Consider the following 20,672-nt stretch of genomic DNA (forward strand, 5'->3'; position numbering starts at 1 on the left):
TTGTAGAACCTATTCTCCGGTTTGGGTCTCATATTTGCGTTTTTTTTTTTTTCGGCGACCGCGAGAGGCGAATTGAGGAAACAACAACTTAAAAAACAAAAAATTCAGCGTTTGTCACTCTCCAATTTTCCCCTACGATGCCGTCGACGCAACGTCATTGAGCGCGGCGTACGTGTCGACGACGGCGGGCGTTGGGTGGTGGTGTCCGCGGGTTGAAGTTGCCGGCGACGGGCTCTAGGTGGCATCAGTGACTGAGGACGACGACGGCAGGACACTAGGTGTTGCAGCAAGGCGAGATGGCGGAGCCGTGCTGGGTTTTCCAGCGAACAGTCGACTTCTCCCTCCCCTCCTTCAGTGGCGCCATTGTGACTCCTGTCTCCATTCTTCCTTCGTCCGGCTGCACTGGTTGCTTCTTCAGTTCATCCCGTCGGTGCTGCAGGAGGTAAGTCTTCTGGTTGTTTAATGAAGATGAAGCAGATGATGGGGGAATAAATTGGGCCGGGTCTGGTCCATATTGTAAGACTTAGACCATTTTAAGTGTTTGGTCTATTCTTTGGATCTTGGGCTATTTAATCTTTTCCCCATTATTTATTTATTTGTTTTACTAGTAATTGTCCCGTGCGATGCACGGTATAAAATTAAATAACTTTATTGTTGATAATATTTAAAAAAAAAAATCAAACATTAATCATAAAAAGCAAATATAAGGTTTATTCATTTATAAAGCATTATTATTTAATAATTATGTTGATTTGGTACAATGAAGTTATGAACATAATCATTTGTAATTACAATTAAAATTTATATTTAAGGTCGATAATTACTAAAAATAATAAAATATATTATAAGTTTAATACAAAGTTTCAATTTAAGATTATATATATATATATATATATATATATATATATATATATATATATATATATAAAAGTGGGCCAGCCTGTTATTTATTGCTTAAAATGTGCAGATGGGCCAGCCCATATACTATAAGCACATTAAACCGCATATAAATACCCCCCATCAAACCCTAATAGCATAAATTTTACTCTTCATCTTCCGATATTCTCCGTCTTCTCTCTAGCCAATTCTGAGAATTCATTTCGCTGCATGGCTATTTTGTCGGTTATCCGTTATTTTGCAATCGTCGACGGTGATGGGTGATTTCTTCACAGCGGAAAGCAACTCCGTTCGCCAAGCAGCGAACTACTTTTACGGGATCTGCCTTATGTTATTAACATATGTGTTGTCTCCAGTCTTAGGTTAGAACAAACTGACCTGCAAAAACAAAGGGATGTACTAAAAGATAAGTTTTTTTCTTGTTTATGTGTTACCCGCTTTGAGTATACAGATCCTTGGAAATTTTGACAAATATTTTTGACAAATCGAGTAATCGAAGAAAGTATTTTACAATCTATTATAAATTTAATTTGTTTAAATTAATAGTAACCTGCGTATGATTTCATCCTGTTTTAAACAAAATGAGTTATTTCCCCTTTTTTTAATATGCAGCCTATATTATCCGTCAAAGAATAATTCATTTCCCTCTAATAGTTTTAACAGTAAATACTGCTAGTCTATTTAGCTTCTTCCTGACCTGCAATTATCTAATACATCTTTTTTTAAAATATAAATATGAAATGAGCGGAAAAAATTAGTTGCATCTATTTTCGGGTATATATCATCGTTGATATATTTAATTTTACATTTTAGATCATATAATATTCAAAAAAAAAATTCAAATATTTTAGTTTCTACTTTTGTTACACTTGTCATTAATGGGTGGGTTTTGGGTTTTGGGTTTTACAGGATGGAGTTTTGGATGGACATGCAGATTGTGAGAATTATAGATTTGGTGCCTGCTTTATGCATACTTTTTTTTATTTTTTAATCATGGGGATGGAATTGGAAGTCAGCAACCCCCCTCCCCCTAAAAATAATTGAAGGCCATGGATTTACCTGGATCTACCTTTGCTTTGTTTGGATCTACCTTTGCTTTGTTTCAAAATGAATAGGACCTCAGATAAAGAATCAACACATATTTGAGATAAAGAATCAACACAAATTCATTTTATAAACACCAAAAATTACAAATAAAGGTGTATTCCTTTCCCATCCCCAAGAACACAGCAGCCCTATTAGTTAGGAACCAAATTTCCTCATCATCTAAGTACCATGGCGTTTGCAAGTGTATACCTTTCCCATCTCGATATGTGCCTTCATCTCCTTATCAGTAAACTATTTATAGTGCATTTTTTGATTGTGTATATACATATAGCAATAATTGTTCGGTATTAATATTTATTGGAAATTGAACGGGCAATTAATTGGTGAGACTGTGGGTATTCTCCACTTAATGTTAATCACAAGGGTTTGGTGAGACTGTTGGTATTCCAGTGTTTTTGGCGGGAATTTTTGGCTCTGCTTTATTATATTAGAAGATTTGGGTCTTTGGTTCATTCTCCAAATAAATTGCTTCTAATTAATTGATTTATCTTTAATTTATTATTAAATTATCATTCAATTTGGGACAAATATTAAGTTTTAATTTGTCGTTTGAATTTTAATTTAATTTTAAGGTGCATATTAAATTGCTTGAAGTACTGCAATTTATTTAGGATTTATGAGTTAATATTATATCAATATGTAAAATTCAAGCATGCTTTGTATTCATAAATTATTTTATTATAATTGTACATTTAGAAAAGCATATATTAAGGTTGGGTATAACATATTATTAACTCATAGTCTCTATATCAAATATCATTCAATTATGGACCATTAGGCCAATTTTAGTCATTACGGCCTATTAAAGGTAGCTTGTTGTGGTTTTCCCTTAATTTTGGACATATTTTAGTTCTATATGTCTTTGGGACTTTAGAACCTATTTTGAACAAGCTATTTGGGACCTATCTTGGGTCATTAAAGTATGGATCCCACAATTTTGATTGATATTTAAATAATAATTATAGCTCTTTTTGAGTTTATAACATGTTTATTAAGTTTTTATTTATTACTAACTACCATTTTTGGTATTCATCGTTGGTAATAATATTAAGTTTTGGGTCTACTTTAGTATTAGATCATTTTTTATTCATGTTATAATTCACTTGGGTCATTGAGGTTTATGTGCCTAATTTGAGTGATTAAGTGCTATAATTATTATTTTGGCCTGTTTAGAGACATTAAGGATTTAATTGTTATTTTGGCCATTAAGAACTATAACTATTGTTTAAGTTGATTAAATTTTTAATCTATCAATAGTTTTTCAGGGCCTTAATAATAATACTAAGTCTTTAATTTTATGGCAAAAGCAATATAGTTATATTGTCTATATAATGGTAATTTGGTTATTACCTTAATTTTAGTCTCCATAAGTATCATAATAGTCATGGTTAATTATTATGTGGTAAAATTGAGATTAGTATTTGGCATCCCTTAATTACAGTTTTGCCTTTATTGTAATTATTATTAATTGACATTATTAATCACTGTTATTAAGTTTAGGGGCTAATCTCATTTATTACCTTCCATAATAATTATTATATTAATGAAGGCAATCTACTATATTTGGTACATTGGCATGATTACCACTTCATTTTACATGACTATTATATTAATGTTGGTAATTAAGTCCTACCAATAAATTTTTTTAACGTACCATTGGACGCTGCATCGAGTTTATTGACACCGATAGTGAAGATTGTGAGAATTTTGGAGTCTTTTCTTCTCTTGTGGATCGTCATCGTTGTTAGCGCAATGGGCAGATGCGGTTTGCATCATTAAGGTTAGCCATTAATTATCTTTTATGGTTAGTATTGATAATAAGTGCTACAGTTACAGTTAACCGCTAATTTGGACTAGTCACATATTTTATCTTTAGAAAAATGCAAACATTTAAAAGGTGCATCACCATAGTTTGATTTGTCGTTATTATTAATGTTAATAGTGATTATAATGTTACTTATTACTATTAATAATTAATGATGACATTAGCATTTTTATGGTATTCAGATGTGTACCTTGAACTGTTTTCAAATAAATTTATGTGACAATACTTCAGTTCAGAAAATAATTTTCTGGACATTAATATTTTTCGGACTTCAAATTTTATTAAGTTTTCAAAATTTTATCCGAAAACATTTATAAGTGTTAGTGGTTTTAACCATTGTTTTTCCATATTTAGTCTCCTACTTAATGTGATAATATTATTATGGCTATTTATTGCTATTTTGGTTATTCGCAATTTTGCCATTAATAATAATAATATTATCAACTGGGTTATGGAGAGTGATTTTGAATCAATTTAGTAATTTTGGAAAAACATATTTTTTAGGCAATTGACTATTGCCATTAATTCCATAATTCATTTAGTTACTTGAATTGTGATTGTCCATATTTGGTTAAGTATGAATAAATGAATATTTGGTTTAAATTCATATTCTTGAGTTAGTTCATACTCTTTAGAGTGTTTTATGCATTCGATCACATTAAGTACATTAAGTTTAATTATGTAATTAGGGTTTATGAGATTTTAATTTACAAATGATAGCATATCATTTTGGTTTGATATTGTTTAAATTTGTAAATTCAGTTATTTCTCATGAATTTGATCTTTATGCATTAAAACATTTTACCATGGGCTTACAGTTTAAAAAATTTTAAAGTATATATTCAGTACATTATTATTCAAAATGTTGGGTCTCTTTTGGTTTGGACTCATCGGTGTTTGAATATTAAGTTTATACTTTAAAATCTCATATTGTAAATTGCTTTGAGATGGAATTATATTAGTTCCTATTTAAGTTGGACTTACGCATAAACTTTAGTTGCGGTAGTGCCTAAATTTAAGCACGTTTAGTCCGCTATTTTTAGTTCACCGTTTAAGCTTTAATCATAGGTGAACCCTACAGTTTTCTGGTGTATACCATACAGTTTACTGGTTTATACCCCAAACAGTTATACATTAAGTATATATGAATCGGTGAGACATACTAGTTTTAATGGCCATGACTTAAGAACATCTTGTGCCACTAGTCTCCTTAAATTGATACTCTATCTAAGGAATTGGTTTTCAGTGAGATTTAGTCTCTAACCACCTTTCCTTGGAGTATATTTAGATTTTCCCATCACAATTTGGTATATTCTGTTTATCAAAATTTTAAGTATTCCTTGCCAATGTGATTTGATTTCGGTTCATCAAAGAATAGCCAAAGCATCTTTAATTTACTGAAGTCTCATAAGTTTTCAATCTTGGTTAATTAAGGAATAGCTACAGCATATTCAGCTACCTAAGATTATTAAGTTTTAATCACATAAAGTTTAGGCAAGAATTTCATAATTGTCTAGTGATCTTATAATTTTAATTTGGTTTTGGAGTAGCCACAACATCCTCAATCTGTTAAAATTATATATTAAGCGGTTTATTTTGATCACATAAAGTTTTGGACATATCATTTGTGATTAATTGTATGTAATATGATGAAATTTAGCCCACGGGCAATTTCGTTATATTTGTATGATTAATCAGGATGAAATACTGGACTACGGTAATAATTTAGCCCACAGGAAATTATGTATCGGAATGTAGTTTAGTAGTTTTATCAATGATGATAGAAATAAATTTATTTATTTACTTTATGGTTATTTGTAAATAATTTTCAGTTCTATCATGAAGTTTAATTTTATGATGTAAACTTTAGATCATATTTCTTAATTTGCCCACAGGGATTAAGAAAAGGAACATGATCTCTTAAGTTTTTTATCATAATGATAGCAATGAATCTTATTGAATAGAACTTTAGTATACAGGCAAGTTTTATATCATTTGATTCTTCAACTCATTTGATAAATTGTTTCATCATAAATAAAATTTTTCGGTTAGGATCTAATTGAGTAAAACTTTAGCCCACAGACAAGTTTTATGTCACTAGATTCTTCTGGCTCTTTAGTAATTGTGAAAAATATTATCATAAAGGTTTCTTAATTGGATTTAATAGAATTAAAACTTTAGCCCATAGGCAAGTTTTATGTCAATAAATCCCTCAACCCATTAGATAATAATTTTATCACAATTTCTTAGAATTTATAAATTTAGCTCAATTATAATTCTAAGGTTCATGGTTTGCATTGACAAAACATGTTTTCAGTCACTTCCCAAAATTTAGACACTTTTATTAATTGATCCACGAATCTTGCTCAGTTCTTCGGACTAATTGTAGTAAGTTACGTGATTTGACATACATCTTTTGGATTCCATTAATAATAAAATATATCTTTTGAGCTAAATTCTAACTTGGTTTTGGAAGATGTATTTTGTTTTTTTTAGTATGTCCAACTATGGTGGGGAATTATATCTTCATTATTTAGTTGGACTTTAATTGGAACCAAAATTGATTATTTAGTATGTCCAGCTAATGGTGGGGAATTATGTCTTCATTTGTTAGTTGGTCAATAAATCAATTATGAGTATGTATATTATTAAGTTCATTTTATTAATTTTGCTGAAGAATGTTTTAATCAGTGGGAGTGATCATTTAGAAAAAGATCATTAAGTTACTCCACTAAAGTTTATGGATTTAAATGGCTTCATACATCCTAAATTTGATTGTATGTCAAACAATAAGTCCATAAGATTCCACAAGTATTAATTTTGTATTTGTTTATATAAATTCATAAGTTAAAATTATTGAACATTTGGTTGTACAACATATTTATGAAAATGTTATAACAATATTAAGGAATTTATTAGAACAAAAGCATTGAACTTGTGGGGCACTGTCATTTAATAAATTCTTCAGTGATTAATAGAGTCTTTAATTTCTTCAAAATTGATCTTGGACCATTTCGGTTGTAAGGCTCAAATCAATTTTGTGGGACGTATAAGTAAGACTCATTATGTTCAGTTCATTTAAAATGAACATTGAAGTTATTTGGGAAGTTATGGTGTATGTTTAAGATTCCAAATTTATGAACTTAGACCTTTGGTTTATTGTCTAAGTTATTGGAATGCTTCTGTGACTTGACTATCTTTTGACTATTTTTGATGAGTGGGGGAGTGACAGACGTGTCAACTCCAAGCTCTTAGCTGTTAGAGATAGTACTTAAAGTTAACTTATAAAGAAGTCATGGAATATAGTTAGCATTATGCTAACATTAAGAGATCTCTACTTAAGGCATGCTTATAAAGTTTTAGAGATCATACAGTGTACTCTTTTGTACAATTTGGATGCGTTTTCTCCTTCAGTTGTGCACATAATGTATTTTGAGAAACATCCCTTAAGGTACCGAGAATAAACATAGGGTTTGTTCATTAAGGACCTAAGTTGGAGAATTAAAATGCATGTGACCATAATGGATACTACTCTGATTAAATAGACGACATATCACTATGATTCGTATGTTTTGTTCTTTGATGAAGGTTGTGCTAGTACTTGCACCAAGTGGGAGAATGTAAGATTTTCCCTAATAATATATATTATATATTATATATTATGGCCTTAATTAAGTGGTGCAAGTTGACTAGGCTTATTAAGTGGTCTGGTTGGACTTAATAACTAGTAGTTATTCGTCAATTTGCAATTATACAAAAACATCTAGACAAGTGCACCTATCATTCATTGTATATAGGGTGGAGTAACGAGTGTCGTATCCACAGGGACTATGAATACATAATATAGTACTATCCATTGTTCTATTATGTAGCCTAAAAGTTGCGGAGAAGAATTAAGAGAAAGTGACAAATAAATAACTAAGCAATAAACAAAAACAAGCAAATATGAAAAAAAGAATGTGTGAGAAAATGGTACTTGGATATATGGATCCTCTAGGATATCATTCATTGACTCCAAAAGATACATGTCAATAACAATTGTTCATTCCTACGACCACGACTTCCTATTTCTTGTTAATATCTTTCTCAAGAGTATTAACAACTAATTCTAGGTTGATTAATTACAATCCCTTCTAAATCAAAATCTTCCTAAGGATTGCATTAATATTTTATGAGTTCTATTGAATGATTTGACTCGAGCACAAAAGGATTGATGTCATCCATATCACGCTTAACCACAGAGTTCTTTGGCTATTTGGTTGTCATATCTTACTTAAAACCAATTGGTGATAAGTAGGTAGACATTAACCATTTAACCACATCCTTCCATGGTAAGCCACAACACCACGTCTCTGATCGAACAGGGGCTGAACTCGGTCAACCCGATCGACGCCCAACAATATCTCTATCTCAAAGTTCATGCACCAATCAAGAATCCAATAAGCTAGCAATTATTGTTTCAAGAACAATAAAGAAACACGATTGAATCAAAGGAAAAACAATTATAAATTGGCAAAAAACAATAAAGAACATGATCTTAACATAGAGTTTACCATAAATCCAAATACTACAGTCTTGCCTGGGATTACCATGCAGAATAATACCCATCTTTGCTTGTTAGCGAAAAACTCAAATTGAATTGCGAGGAAGTAAATAACAGTTCAAATCATGATGTCGAGGTAGTGGTAGGAGAGATTTTTGCTGGATGATAACATACGGTAGGCTGGAAAATATCTGGTCATGGGTTTTCAAGGCCTATGATGTGAGCCTAATTGTACATGTTCCCCGTGTTCGTTTGATAATATTTGTTGGGTTTAAATTCATGAATTTGATACTTTAATTGCGTATTCCCTTGTTTTGTCATTTAGATATGGTTTACACTTGTTTTGAATGTTTTACGGTGTTTGTTAATTAGTGTTTTGGAACCATTGTAGGTAAATTCTAAAAGCAAGGGAAGTTCTAAGATGAGTTTTGAGCCGAAGTGGACCGAACCGCTCCAACATAGGAAGTTCGACGCGTCCAGTTTTTACAATAGCTATTTGGTTCGAGCGGTCGAAGACTCGACGCGCCGAGAATTTCTAGTGTGGTCCGAGACGAGCAGCCAAAGGCTCGACGCGTTGAGGAGTACTAGCGAGCAGACGAACAAAATCAACTCATCAGATTCGACGCGTCGAACTTGATCTCGACACGTCGAATGGTCGAATCGCTGGGCTGGGCCGAGATCCTTTTTGGCACAGAAACTCCCTATTTTTCCCCGGGCTTAATTTCGCTATAAAATCCCTCTTTTATCAACCCTAGAATAATTATGATGTGTTTTGGAGACAAGAAAGAGGAAAATCAAGAGTTACAAGTTGTCTTTGGAAGCAAGAAGAAAGTTTGGGAGATTTGGGAAAATCACATGGTTCATTCTTGTACTCTCTTTGATTATTTGTAAACTCTTTATTATAATTTCTATGTATAATTTAGCCATGCTTGGCTAAATTCCCTTAGAGATTCTTGGGTAAAAAGTGTTTATGAACGTATCTATGTGCATGGTTCTCAGATTCTTCAATATATTATTATTTGGGTTATAAATTGTGTTGTAATTGTGAATTATATTGTTGTTGCTAGTAATTTAGGGCCCGAATTACTTGTTTCATAGCTTTATTTATGTCATAATGAGAGTTAGGCATAATTGAGAGTACACACAATTGCACTTAACTGTTGCACCTTAGGAGATGACATATATTTTAGGGAGTTGTTTAATTCTTAATTATTGAACTTCGGCAGATGGTAGAAGTTATAAATTTATTATGGATGCTTGTTCTTATATTGTTCGGTGTTTATATCACAAGAGTGAATATTCACTAGGGTTAGAGATCACGGGAGTAACTCTATACCATCTTTGCATTCTCACACTCGTTTAAACCCAATTTTAATATTGTTCATAAGGTTGGCACTAGGTGATTAAATACTTGAATCTCAGGAATCTCATTCTCTCTCTATTGTTTCCACAAACCTGCTGCTTTGCTTTTAAATTAGTTTTAATCAACCATCCATGTCTTTTGTTAGAATTAGCTTCACAAGAATAGATTAGTAGCTAGTGCTTGATACGCCCCACTTCCTTGTGGATCGATAACTCGTTACTCCGAGTAATTATTTGTTTGAAATTATACTGCAACCCGCCTGTTTTACGACGGTTGCCAAGGAAATTACAACGACCGGGATGGATCTTAGCCTAAGGGAGATGACGGGGCCATGTTTCTTGGCGAGTTGTGTTAGGTAGAGGTGAGGGTTCTAGGCATCGAATTGGTGTAAGTTTTCGATGAGCGGAAGCCCCGACAGGCCTGGTGGATGAGGAACGTCGCCAGCTTTAGGAGATTTCTTGGGTTTCTGGACGACCTCAACTGCGTCTTTCTTTTTTTTTTTTTTTTTTTTGTTTTGTTTTTTGTTTTTTTTTTTTTCCTTCGAATGATAAGGAGAGACACACCACTTGTGTCTCTCTTGACTAGAGCCGGCTAAAGAGAATCTCATATAATACGTTGACCAGCCATTAAAAAATATTTTTTGAAATTTTAAGAAATTCATTTGGGACTAGCGTTTCTGACCAAATTAATTTTTTTCTAATTTTGTATAGGTTTTAAAAGTTTCATATTATTATCATTATTATTCCTTGTCATTATTATTCCTTAAAACTTGATCATTTTAGTCAACTCCTCTCTTCCTAATCCCTAGAGAGTGTATGCAAATGTAACGCCCCAGGAAATGAGGCCAATAAATATTATCCTTGACCGTGGAGTTCTCGGGGATGAGTTGGAAATGAATTTTTTATTATCCTTGTTTAGAAAAAAAATGTTACCTTCTTCTAGATATTGATGATTAAGTGATATATTTCTTTTTTTTTTTTTTTTTAAAGGGAAGTGATATATTTTTAGTTTTGTCTAAATTAAAGTATAATAAGCAGTAATTTTTTGTATCATTTTAGAAATTTTTAAATAGTATTTTAATTAATGACGTTATAAAAAGTTTGAGCATCTCAATATATATAGGAAAGACAAAGTTTGAAGTGGACAAAATGGAGCATACATACATACATACATATATATATACATATATATATATATATATATATATATATATATATATATATATATATTAATGAGTTTTTTTTTTTAAAAAACTTCAAATATTTATTTCACCTAATGATTCTATTCAAATATTTTAAATTTAACAATTTAAAACAAAACTTTTGTTTTTACGATAATCCAACTAGGAAAGAACCCACCCTGACTCAGCTCTACTATTTGTTTTGGTGAGGAAAGAGAGGCTAGGCCTCAAAATTATCTAATTCTAGGAACGAGGGCACTGCCCGCATCATGATCCAGGAGAGCGTCCAAGCCCTCCATTGCTTCAGTAACTACCCAAGTGCCCAAGCTTTGTCTTGAGCCAAATTTGCAAGGAAATTGGCGCAACAGTTTCCTTCTCTAAAAAAGTGAGTGTCCCACCCTGACTTAGCTCTACTATGTTGGCTATTCATTGGCATAAAAAAAAAAAAAATTACATTTCAATATTAGAGGTCTAATAATGAAAAACAATCTAAATCTTTGTACATTGAAATAATTACAACCAAATTATTTTGTATCAATTTAATTTTTATTTTCTGCATAATCCATCAAGATGTCTACTTAATAAAATTAAATTTTCAAATTAAGATCGAAAATTTTTAAAATACTTAGTAGATTAATAATATATTTAAATATAATTGTCAAAAAAATATAGATAAATAATACAGATAGAATTAAAAATAAGAATATAATGGTGATATAATTAGTATTTGTGCATATAATATTAGTTGGGAACTCGCTAAACAACTCAACGATGAGAGACTTTATCAAACTATTTATTAGTAAAACTCAAGTAAACTTGGAGAGAGAACTTATAGAGTATTGCTTTAGAGTGAATCAAATAATATTTTGTGAAAACTAAATTTATTTATGAATCTGGGACCTAATTAAACATATACACACCTAATGGATTAATATATTGTGAATTTCTCATGTTGAATAACTTGGAATACCCAATTCAAAAGTGGTTAAATATTTTATAGTTGAGTCCCTATTCTAAATATTTTATTGTATTAAAAGAATTGAAATAAAATTTTAATTAAATCAAATGAGAATTGAAAAAGTGTTTGAAATCCTAAAAGTACCCTTATTGTCCACCCACATTGGATGGATACAGCAAGGCAAATTTTAATGTGGACTATGAGGTATGTATCATTTTAATTATACTTCAGTTTCATTTGACAATATTGCTATGTTTTTTAGTTTCATTTTTTTCGACATTAATTTCATTATAGCAATATTAAAGTATTATTTTAATTTTACTATAATTTCATTTGATAATATACACATTATTGCTTGAGTTCTAATTTTTTGTTTCATTTTTCACACACATTAGCTTAATTATTGTAATGTTAAGTATTATTTTAATTGCACTTCAAGTTATTTGACAATATATGTTATTGTATGGCTCTAAATTTTAGTTTCATTTTCACGCACACTAGTTTCATTATAGCAATACAAAAGTATCATTTTAATTATACTACAGTTTCATTTTTGAAAATAATATGCTCTGTTTTTCAGTTTCATTTTTCACAAACACTAGTTTCATTATAGTAACACTAAAATATCATTTTAATTCTATTACAGTTTTATTCGACGATCATGGTCCACACAACGATGTGTGAACCTTGGTCCACTGTATAACAACTGATACAGTAATGATAAGACCAAAATTTATAATCGCGCACTAAAATTAGATAAATAAAAATAACTGAAGAAAAAATTTCAAAATATTACTATAACGGGCGACCAAAAATAAAATGAATTTTTCGTTTCAATTAAATTGATGAATTCTTTGTATTTGATTGCAGTTTCATTCTCCCAAAATAGAGCTAAAATAAAATTAAAGTTCAAAAATCTTCAATAATAACTAAATAATTAAAACATCCAGAATGGACAACTATTAATTCTTGTGTTCTCAAATCAGTAAAAATGATTATTAAATTCAAATACACAAAATAATGCATGCCCACTCACATACACACACAGTATATATGTTTATTATTGCTTTGTTAATTGAAATTCATTACTTTTAAATAACTATTTATTAAAAATAGTATTTATCAACACTGACATAGTTATGATAGTTGTGAAGTAATTACATTTATTTTTAAAAATATTTACTCTCTTTCCGTCTCATTTTATGTGTCTAATTCGACAAACGAACGAGACTTAACTGGAATTATTTTAATTCAATTTTCATCATATTAAGCTCAGTATTAATATATAAAATTTATATATCTAGAAACTACATTAAAAGTACTATTAAACACAGAAAATTAAATTAATAATAATTAAAAAATACTAAAGAAAATAAGCAAAAAAGAATGAGTATAAAACTTTTCATAACTATTTTCTCAACCTATTGAAAGCACAAAGAGTCCATACCGTCCCGACTGGAAAATTTTGAAAATTCATTTTGGTCCTCAACCTTCCAATTAATGGTATTTGCATTAAATGTGCTTCCAAAGTAGTAATTGTCGATGTAAAGTAGATTGTGAGCATCCTTAATTTTAACATTTATTTTGTGAATTCATTGTTTTTGAATCATTTGTTTAATTTTTTTTCTCTTTGTAATCCATTGGATTATGGGAATCGAATTGAATGATTTATAGTGTACTGTGTCAAATTAAATATAAAATATGTTTTATCAGTTTCATTGTCTAGTTGACGGGTTTATCAAAAGGTTGTCGCCGAAGAAGAAAATCACGTGTGTTTGACATCCTCTTGATTCCGGTCTTGATAAAAAAAAATGTCAGGTTTTTCTCCTATTTTTGCTCCTTTGTTCTTTAAACATTCTAATCTCCAAAACTTTCTTTCCTCAGTCACACCAATAGTTTGTTCACAAGCTCCCAAACAGGTGATTCTTTAACTCTTGTGTGTGTGTATACATATAAGAGGGTTGAGGATTGATTTTAAACCAAATACTAATAGAAAGTATGTTACTTAAATTTTTGATGATACAAACTTGTAGATCTGTGAATTAAGTATTGATAGAGTTGAATATATAAATGATCGTAATTGTTTGGTCCTTGAATAAATTTTTTCCTTTATTTTATATATCCGAAATAAATTTTGTAACATGTTTGTTCAATCCATTAATTAAAATTTTAATTAAATGAATTGACATCCTTAAAAATGTTTCCGAAAGATTACAAATTTGATTTAAAAAACAAATCCACAAAAAAAAAATGTTGCCATTTTTGTCAAGAATCTAGTTTAAAAGAATGAAAATTTTAAAACACTAATTTTAATTTATTGTTGTTCCTTTTATGAATGATTCCAATACCCTATATATGATAATAGAAAGATGGAGACACAATTGAATGTTTTACCCTTGGAGATTTGTGGGATTGCTACGAGGAATGGAGTGTATATGGCGTTGGGGTTCCTGTTATTCTAAGTAGTGGTGAAAGTGTTACACAATACTATGTGCCATACTTATCTGCAATACAAATCTTCACCAACGAACCACAACAAACTTCTGGGTAAGATTTTTTTTTTTGTTTAATTCTTACTTAATCTTTGAATTAGAATTCCAAATTAAATTAAAGCATGTCAAGTTAATGTTAACATTGCTTAATATATTTAATTAATTGAACAAAAATTAGTTTGAAATATTTCTTCTTCAATTTTTAATAGTACACGTTCAACAACAAACATTTCAGTAAGATTTAACGCTATTTAACTAATTTAATTACTTGTGGTCTAATGGATCGAGGTGACTTTCCTAAATGAGAGGATATGGGCTCAATATCTCGTGGGGCGGTATTGACTCTTTGCTGGAAGAATGAATTTAAGAGATTTGCACATGTGTTATCAGATACATTCTTAATTTGGACAGTATGGAAATATAGGCGTTATTAGAGTTTTTTTTCATACATGTTTCGGTTGTACCCTGATGTAAGCTGCACTAATGTTGATCGACACCTTAAAAGTTTCTATATATAAAAAATTCATCCAAATTATGAGGACTACACCTTAAAAGTTTCTATATATATAAAATTCATCCAAATTATGAGGACTAGCTCTAGTATCTACTTGAACTAGATTTCTTATACTATATTAATAAATATCTTTCTTTTGAGTAATATTGAGTCAATACCGCATTCACTAAGGCTCGAACTCACAATGTTCCATTTGGAAGAACAACTTGGTGCCACTCTTGTCACTCGACCACAAGGTCATTGGCATTTTAATAAATATCTAGAATTCTAGACAATTTACGTTCAGATGACATGTAGTGACTTTTTCATACGAGAGGTCATGAGACATCGCCTCAGTAGAGGCGATGTTGACTAGTCAGTCGCTTTCAAAAAAATAAAGTTTGAACGCTAACAACAACAATATGGCATGTTGATGATGATGCACAATACAATTTCCTTTTTGAATAATTTAGTATTCAATTCTTTCACTTTTGATAAATGAGTACATAATCAGGTGAGAACCAACTTTAACCTGCGAACTGTGAACTTGTGAAGGATTGCACCGCATTCAATACATGATTGTACCCCACCCGGATATTATTGCACCGCAAGGTCCTCCCGGCATGTCTAGGAGCCGTAGCAGTGCAATCATGTAGTAGTTGCGGTGCAATCATTCACAAGTTCGCAGTTCGCAGGTTAAGGTTGGTTCTCACCTGATTATAAATCAATTGATAAATGTATGTGCCAACAATTTACAATTTTCTTACTTGTGGTAAACTGAGTTATACTCTTGTCAAACAATTTGACAGCAAGCTAGTATTGTTTATTGTTGTTGGAAAGTGAATGTATATATTAATGTTGTCACCCTTATGTTTTAATTTCCTAGAAACCAAAAAGAGATTGAAGATAATGTTGGCAGTATTGAGGGGGAGAAAAAAGACCAGTCCTCAAGCAATCAGAAGGATGACATTTCCATTGAGAAAAACAAGGATTGTTGTGATGATAAGCCTTCTTCAGAGGTAGAACAACATGGACATCTCTACTTTCAGTTTTGTGATACATGCTCTCCATATTGGAGAATTCCATTCATAGAAAAGGTATTTTAATTAATGGTTATGGTGATGAAAATTATAGTTACATGTTTAATTTGATAATGCCTTATGAAAAATCTTTTTATTTTCTCTATATATATCATGTATGTTTTTTGGTAGGAGTTTTTAGGTTGACGATGAAGTTAGCATTATGATTTCATAGAGCCTAATATTTAGAATTCTAGTATTTTTAAACTGATATATGTGGCCTATGCTATATTGGAAAGAATCATGAGTGTTTCAAAAAATTTTTTTACATGTTTGATGACACCTAGCTTATAAAAAAATTACATGTTTTATTTTGTCTAATTTTCATTTGTATTATTTTATTTGAATATATCTAATAGTGAAACCAATAAATATACTCAAAATTCTTATATTGTGTTGGCTTTAGATTGCTGAATTTGTAGAAGTGCATCCTGGGCTCTTCACATTCAAAACTACTGACTTGTCTCCTGCAAGTTGGATTTCAGTTGCTTGGTATGTATGTGACTATTTTCTTGAAATTCACATTCTCCAATTGTAATTGTATTGTTAATTAAATTCATTAAACTCAATATATAAATATATAATAGAATTTCACCATTGATTTGGCATATTGTATAGTAATATGTTATCTTTGCCTAATTTGTATATACTATACATATATTCTATTTCATTAGGTACCCTATTTATCAAATTCCAACAAAGGGACATCACAGGGATCGTCTGTCAACTTGCTTCCTTACCTATCATGCTCTCTCAGCATCTATTCCAGGTACGAAATATTGTGAAAATTCAATTAGGCATATGTTAGGATCAAGCGCTTACAACTAGCACAATATTTTCGAGACGTTGGGTGCTAAATTTGGCCTTTACTGGCCTCTGCCTAACAATTCCCCTCACCAATCTCAGGCTCCTAGCACCAACCAGTGACCTAGCTGTATCAAGCGCTTACCACTTACGCCAAAAGTATAGCTAGTAGAGAAGACGCAACTTTATTTCCTTATACCGCCACACATTTTTTAGACGCTGGGTGCTGGACTTGGCCTTACCGGCCTCCGCCAACAATACCCTAGCCACTGGGTTCTAGACTTGGCCTTTACCGGCCTCTGCCCAACAATACTGCATCCACCGTGTGCTAGACTTGGCCTTTACCGCCCTCCGTTCAACAACATATACGAATATTGACAAACAAAATAAGAATTATCTATCCTTTACAATTTAATTTCATTGAAAATTTGAATATATAGTTTCCTTTAAATATATTTAAGGTGATTTTATAATTGAAGTTCTTAGTTTTTATTTTGCGGTACAAATATAGGCGGAGCTGTGAATCCGGACAAGGATGGGAATAAGAAAGGGAAGAAAGATATGGAAATGGTGAAAGGAGGAGAAGGAAACAATAATATTAAAAAGAGTGGGGGTGTTCTTTATCCATTTGGGATGGCTACATATAGATTGGATGATGAGATTTGGATAAATGCAAATACGTTTGATGACTATGAGAGAATCATTGATCTCTACAATGACGCAAAGTGTTGGTTGAAGCGACTCAAATTTTGGCATCATGACTTCAACTTCTTTACTTCACAATTCAGCGTCCAAGGACTGTCCATCTAATTTCCTTTCCCATCCAGTATGCTTATTATCTTTAATTGGTTTGAAGCCATATATGTTGAATTAAAGCTAAGAGACTGAAGAAATATATGTAAGCTATATGTATGTGTGTAAAATGTTAGACTATCTTGGTAAATGTGTGTTTTCTTTTATATTGTTGTAATGAATTCCTTTAATTTGTTACCTCAACCAGTGGTTGTTCCTTGTGCTAATTTGTGAGAGTGAGAGTATGCATGTTTTATATCCTATCAATTATCAAATGTGGGCAGATGCATGTGTATTATTTGGCAGGTGAATTACCAATTCTTATACCATGGACCAGGATTCACTACTTCTTCTTTTTAGATTCCCACTTGAGGCATGGTTTAATTTGGTTCAGCTAGCTCATGAGTGGGAGGCAAACTCTTGTGGACCCACGTACCCCTTGAGAAGGGGTCTGGACTTTATTTATATGGCACTCAAGTCAACTCTAACTACACCATAGAAACTAGCTCATGAGTGGAGCTGAGATTTGGCCTCAACATAATACCACTCCACAATCTCTTGTGGAACAAATGTGGGATCGTATAATTTTCCCACATCTCTAGTTAACACTTAACAATATACTTTTGTGAAAATTTTTCAATTACAAAATTTAAAAGAAAATTCTCTGCAAAACAACTTCTGAATTTTGAAGCATCTTCTTGTAACTAAAGGGGGTGTATTCAATCATTACTTTTGTAGACTTTTAAATACTTTTAAAATGATAGATTTTAATAAACTTTGATTGACTTTTATAGAGTACGCCGTTCAAAACTTTATAAAACTTTGTAAGACTCTATAAATGTCTATATAAAAAAACATTCATAAACTTTTTAGGTATAAGGTTTATAAAGTTATTGAATTTAGGTATAAGGTTTATAAAGTTTAAATAGGGAGAAAAACAACTTGTGAATTTAAAAGAAAATTCTTTGCAAAACAACTTGTGAATTTTGAAGCATCTTCTGACTTTTGAAGACTTTTAAATACTTTTAAAATGGTAGATTTTAATAAACTTTGATTGATTTTTGTAGAGTCGATCAAAACTTTTTAAAGCTTTGTAAGACTCTATAAAAGTCTATATAAAAAACAGTCATAAACTTTTATAGACTTTTTTATTTTAAAAAAGTCTACAAAAGTCATTGAAATTCTAAATTGAATACAACCTTACAAACTTTCAATGATTTTGATTCTTATCAATCATAATTTTCTTACAAAACATGTTATAATATATCATAAAAACAAGAATGTGCTACTGCTTGCAACCCCAAATTGTTGTTACGAATAGTAGTTCGCTATTATGAGTAACATGTTCTTAATATATATATATATATATATATATATATATATATATATATATATATATATATATATATAATTTACGAATATAAACAAAAAAAAAATAAAAACTAAAATATATAAGTATTTATATGAATATTATAAAACATATTGTAAAATTTGACAATGATAGATGAAAAATTTGCTTTGTTCATGTATTTAGGGAGAATTAGAGAAAGTTTAGAAGTAAAAGGATACAAAGTTCGTAGAAAAAAAAATATAAAATCAAAATAAATATGCAATAATGAAATAAAAATAATATTATTTCAATTTTTGAGAGACAGATTGTAAAGTTTAGGAGAAGAAAAAATTGGTAGAGTTTAGGTATGAAGAAAATATAGGATAATGAAGAAAAAATAATTTATTGAATTTAGGTATAAGGTTTATAAAGTTTAAATAGGGAGAAAAAAATAGAGTTTAAAAAGAAAGAGAAAATATTCAAGTTGGTAGAATGAAAATTTTGAAATCTTGGGGTTGATGGTTGGATTTCACCTATTTATATTTGAGAAGGGAAAGTCTAAAAAAGTCCTAAAATTAAAAAGTTTACAAAAGTTCATAACTTTTTGAATACCGCATGACTTTTAAAGACTATTTAAAAATCTTGATTGAATACCGGCTAGCTTTTAAAGACTCTCTAAAAGTTTAAATTGAATACCTCCAAACTTTTAAAGTTCATAAAAGTCTATAAAAGTCATGATTGGATATAGTCATACACCCTCTTAAAATTGTTGGTAGTAAATAAGTCGATATACCAAATAAATAAATAAATAAATAAATATACACACACATATGTGTGTATGTGTGTGTGTGTGTCACTAGGTGCTCCTCATGCCCTTAGCGCCAAGAGTGCCTAATTGGAGACTAAGAGCTCATGTATTTTTATTTTATTTTTTTAAAAAAAAATTGTTTTTTTAAAAACTATTTTTAAGACTTGATAATTATAAACTATTTAATACTTAATACTAAAATATTAAACAGTAACCTAACAAAATATTGGTTTGAATGACTTATGGGATGTTTGGTTCACGGAATAGGCCTGAAATGGCATAGCATTCCCAATAATAAGCATATTCATCTGTTTGGTAACCACTTGTATTCCCATGAACATTGTTCTGAGAATGACCTATTCCCCTTGCAATGGGAATAGAGATTCCTGGGGGCCCCCCTGGCATTAAGCTATTCCTGAGAACTTATTTCTTATTTTAACCCCAATTAAATTTATTTCATATTTCACCACCACCACCATCGCCACCACCGCCGTCGCCACCATGGCCACCACCGCCGTACCACCGCCACCATCATCGCTGCCACCAACACCACTGCCACCGCCCACCGCCGCCGCCGCGACTACCACCACCGTCGCCAACGCAACTGCCACCACCACCGCCGCCAACGCAACTGCCACCACCACCATCACCATCACCATCACATATTTTTATAAGGGTATTTATGTCCTTAAAAACATATTTCATTTCTATTCCTTAAATCAACCAAACACTGTATGTAATATAATTCCTAAAGTCTATTCCTTCTGTGAACCAAACAATAGAATACAATTTCTATTCAATTCCTTATGGAATAACATTCCTATTACCTCAAAATTCATTCCGTGAACCAAACGTGATGTTAATACTTCTCCAATCCAGAAGTTCTCGCGAAGAGAATAAGATGTTGTTGCCCTTCCCTCTGTCTCTTCCCACTTTGATAATCTTTCCAAGTTATTTCGTTCAAAACGACATCAATTTGAGTGAAATAATTCATTTGAAAA

At 31.0% G+C, this 20,672-nt stretch overlaps 1 protein-coding gene across 1 annotated transcript; it reads left to right on the plus strand.

The window, feature by feature from the left end:
• The first annotated feature begins 296 nt into the window (after positions 1 to 296).
• On the plus strand, positions 297 to 17,551 carry LOC109167854. Its single transcript, XM_019316926.1, has 5 exons — positions 297 to 442; positions 15,745 to 15,955; positions 16,344 to 16,429; positions 16,612 to 16,706; positions 17,253 to 17,551. Exons 1-5 carry the CDS (start codon positions 297 to 299, stop codon positions 17,549 to 17,551), a joined length of 837 nt encoding a protein of 278 aa, XP_019172471.1.
• Positions 17,552 to 20,672: the final 3,121 nt, after the last annotated feature.

Source organism: Ipomoea nil, unplaced genomic scaffold (genome assembly GCF_001879475.1).
Source record: "Ipomoea nil cultivar Tokyo-kokei standard unplaced genomic scaffold, Asagao_1.1 scaffold3170, whole genome shotgun sequence".
NCBI classification, from domain to species: domain Eukaryota; kingdom Viridiplantae; phylum Streptophyta; class Magnoliopsida; order Solanales; family Convolvulaceae; genus Ipomoea; species Ipomoea nil.

Bases quoted from the DNA above. Each gene is read 5' to 3' on its own strand.
- LOC109167854 (XM_019316926.1), top strand. From the start codon at position 297: ATGGCGGAGCCGTGCTGGGTTTTCCAGCGAACAGTCGACTTCTCCCTC. The intron at 443-15,744 runs GTAAGTCTTCTG...TTAATTTCCTAG, and splicing joins TCCCGTCGGTGCTGCAGGAG to AAACCAAAAAGAGATTGAAG. The intron at 16,707-17,252 runs GTACGAAATATT...GTACAAATATAG, and splicing joins TCTCTCAGCATCTATTCCAG to GCGGAGCTGTGAATCCGGAC.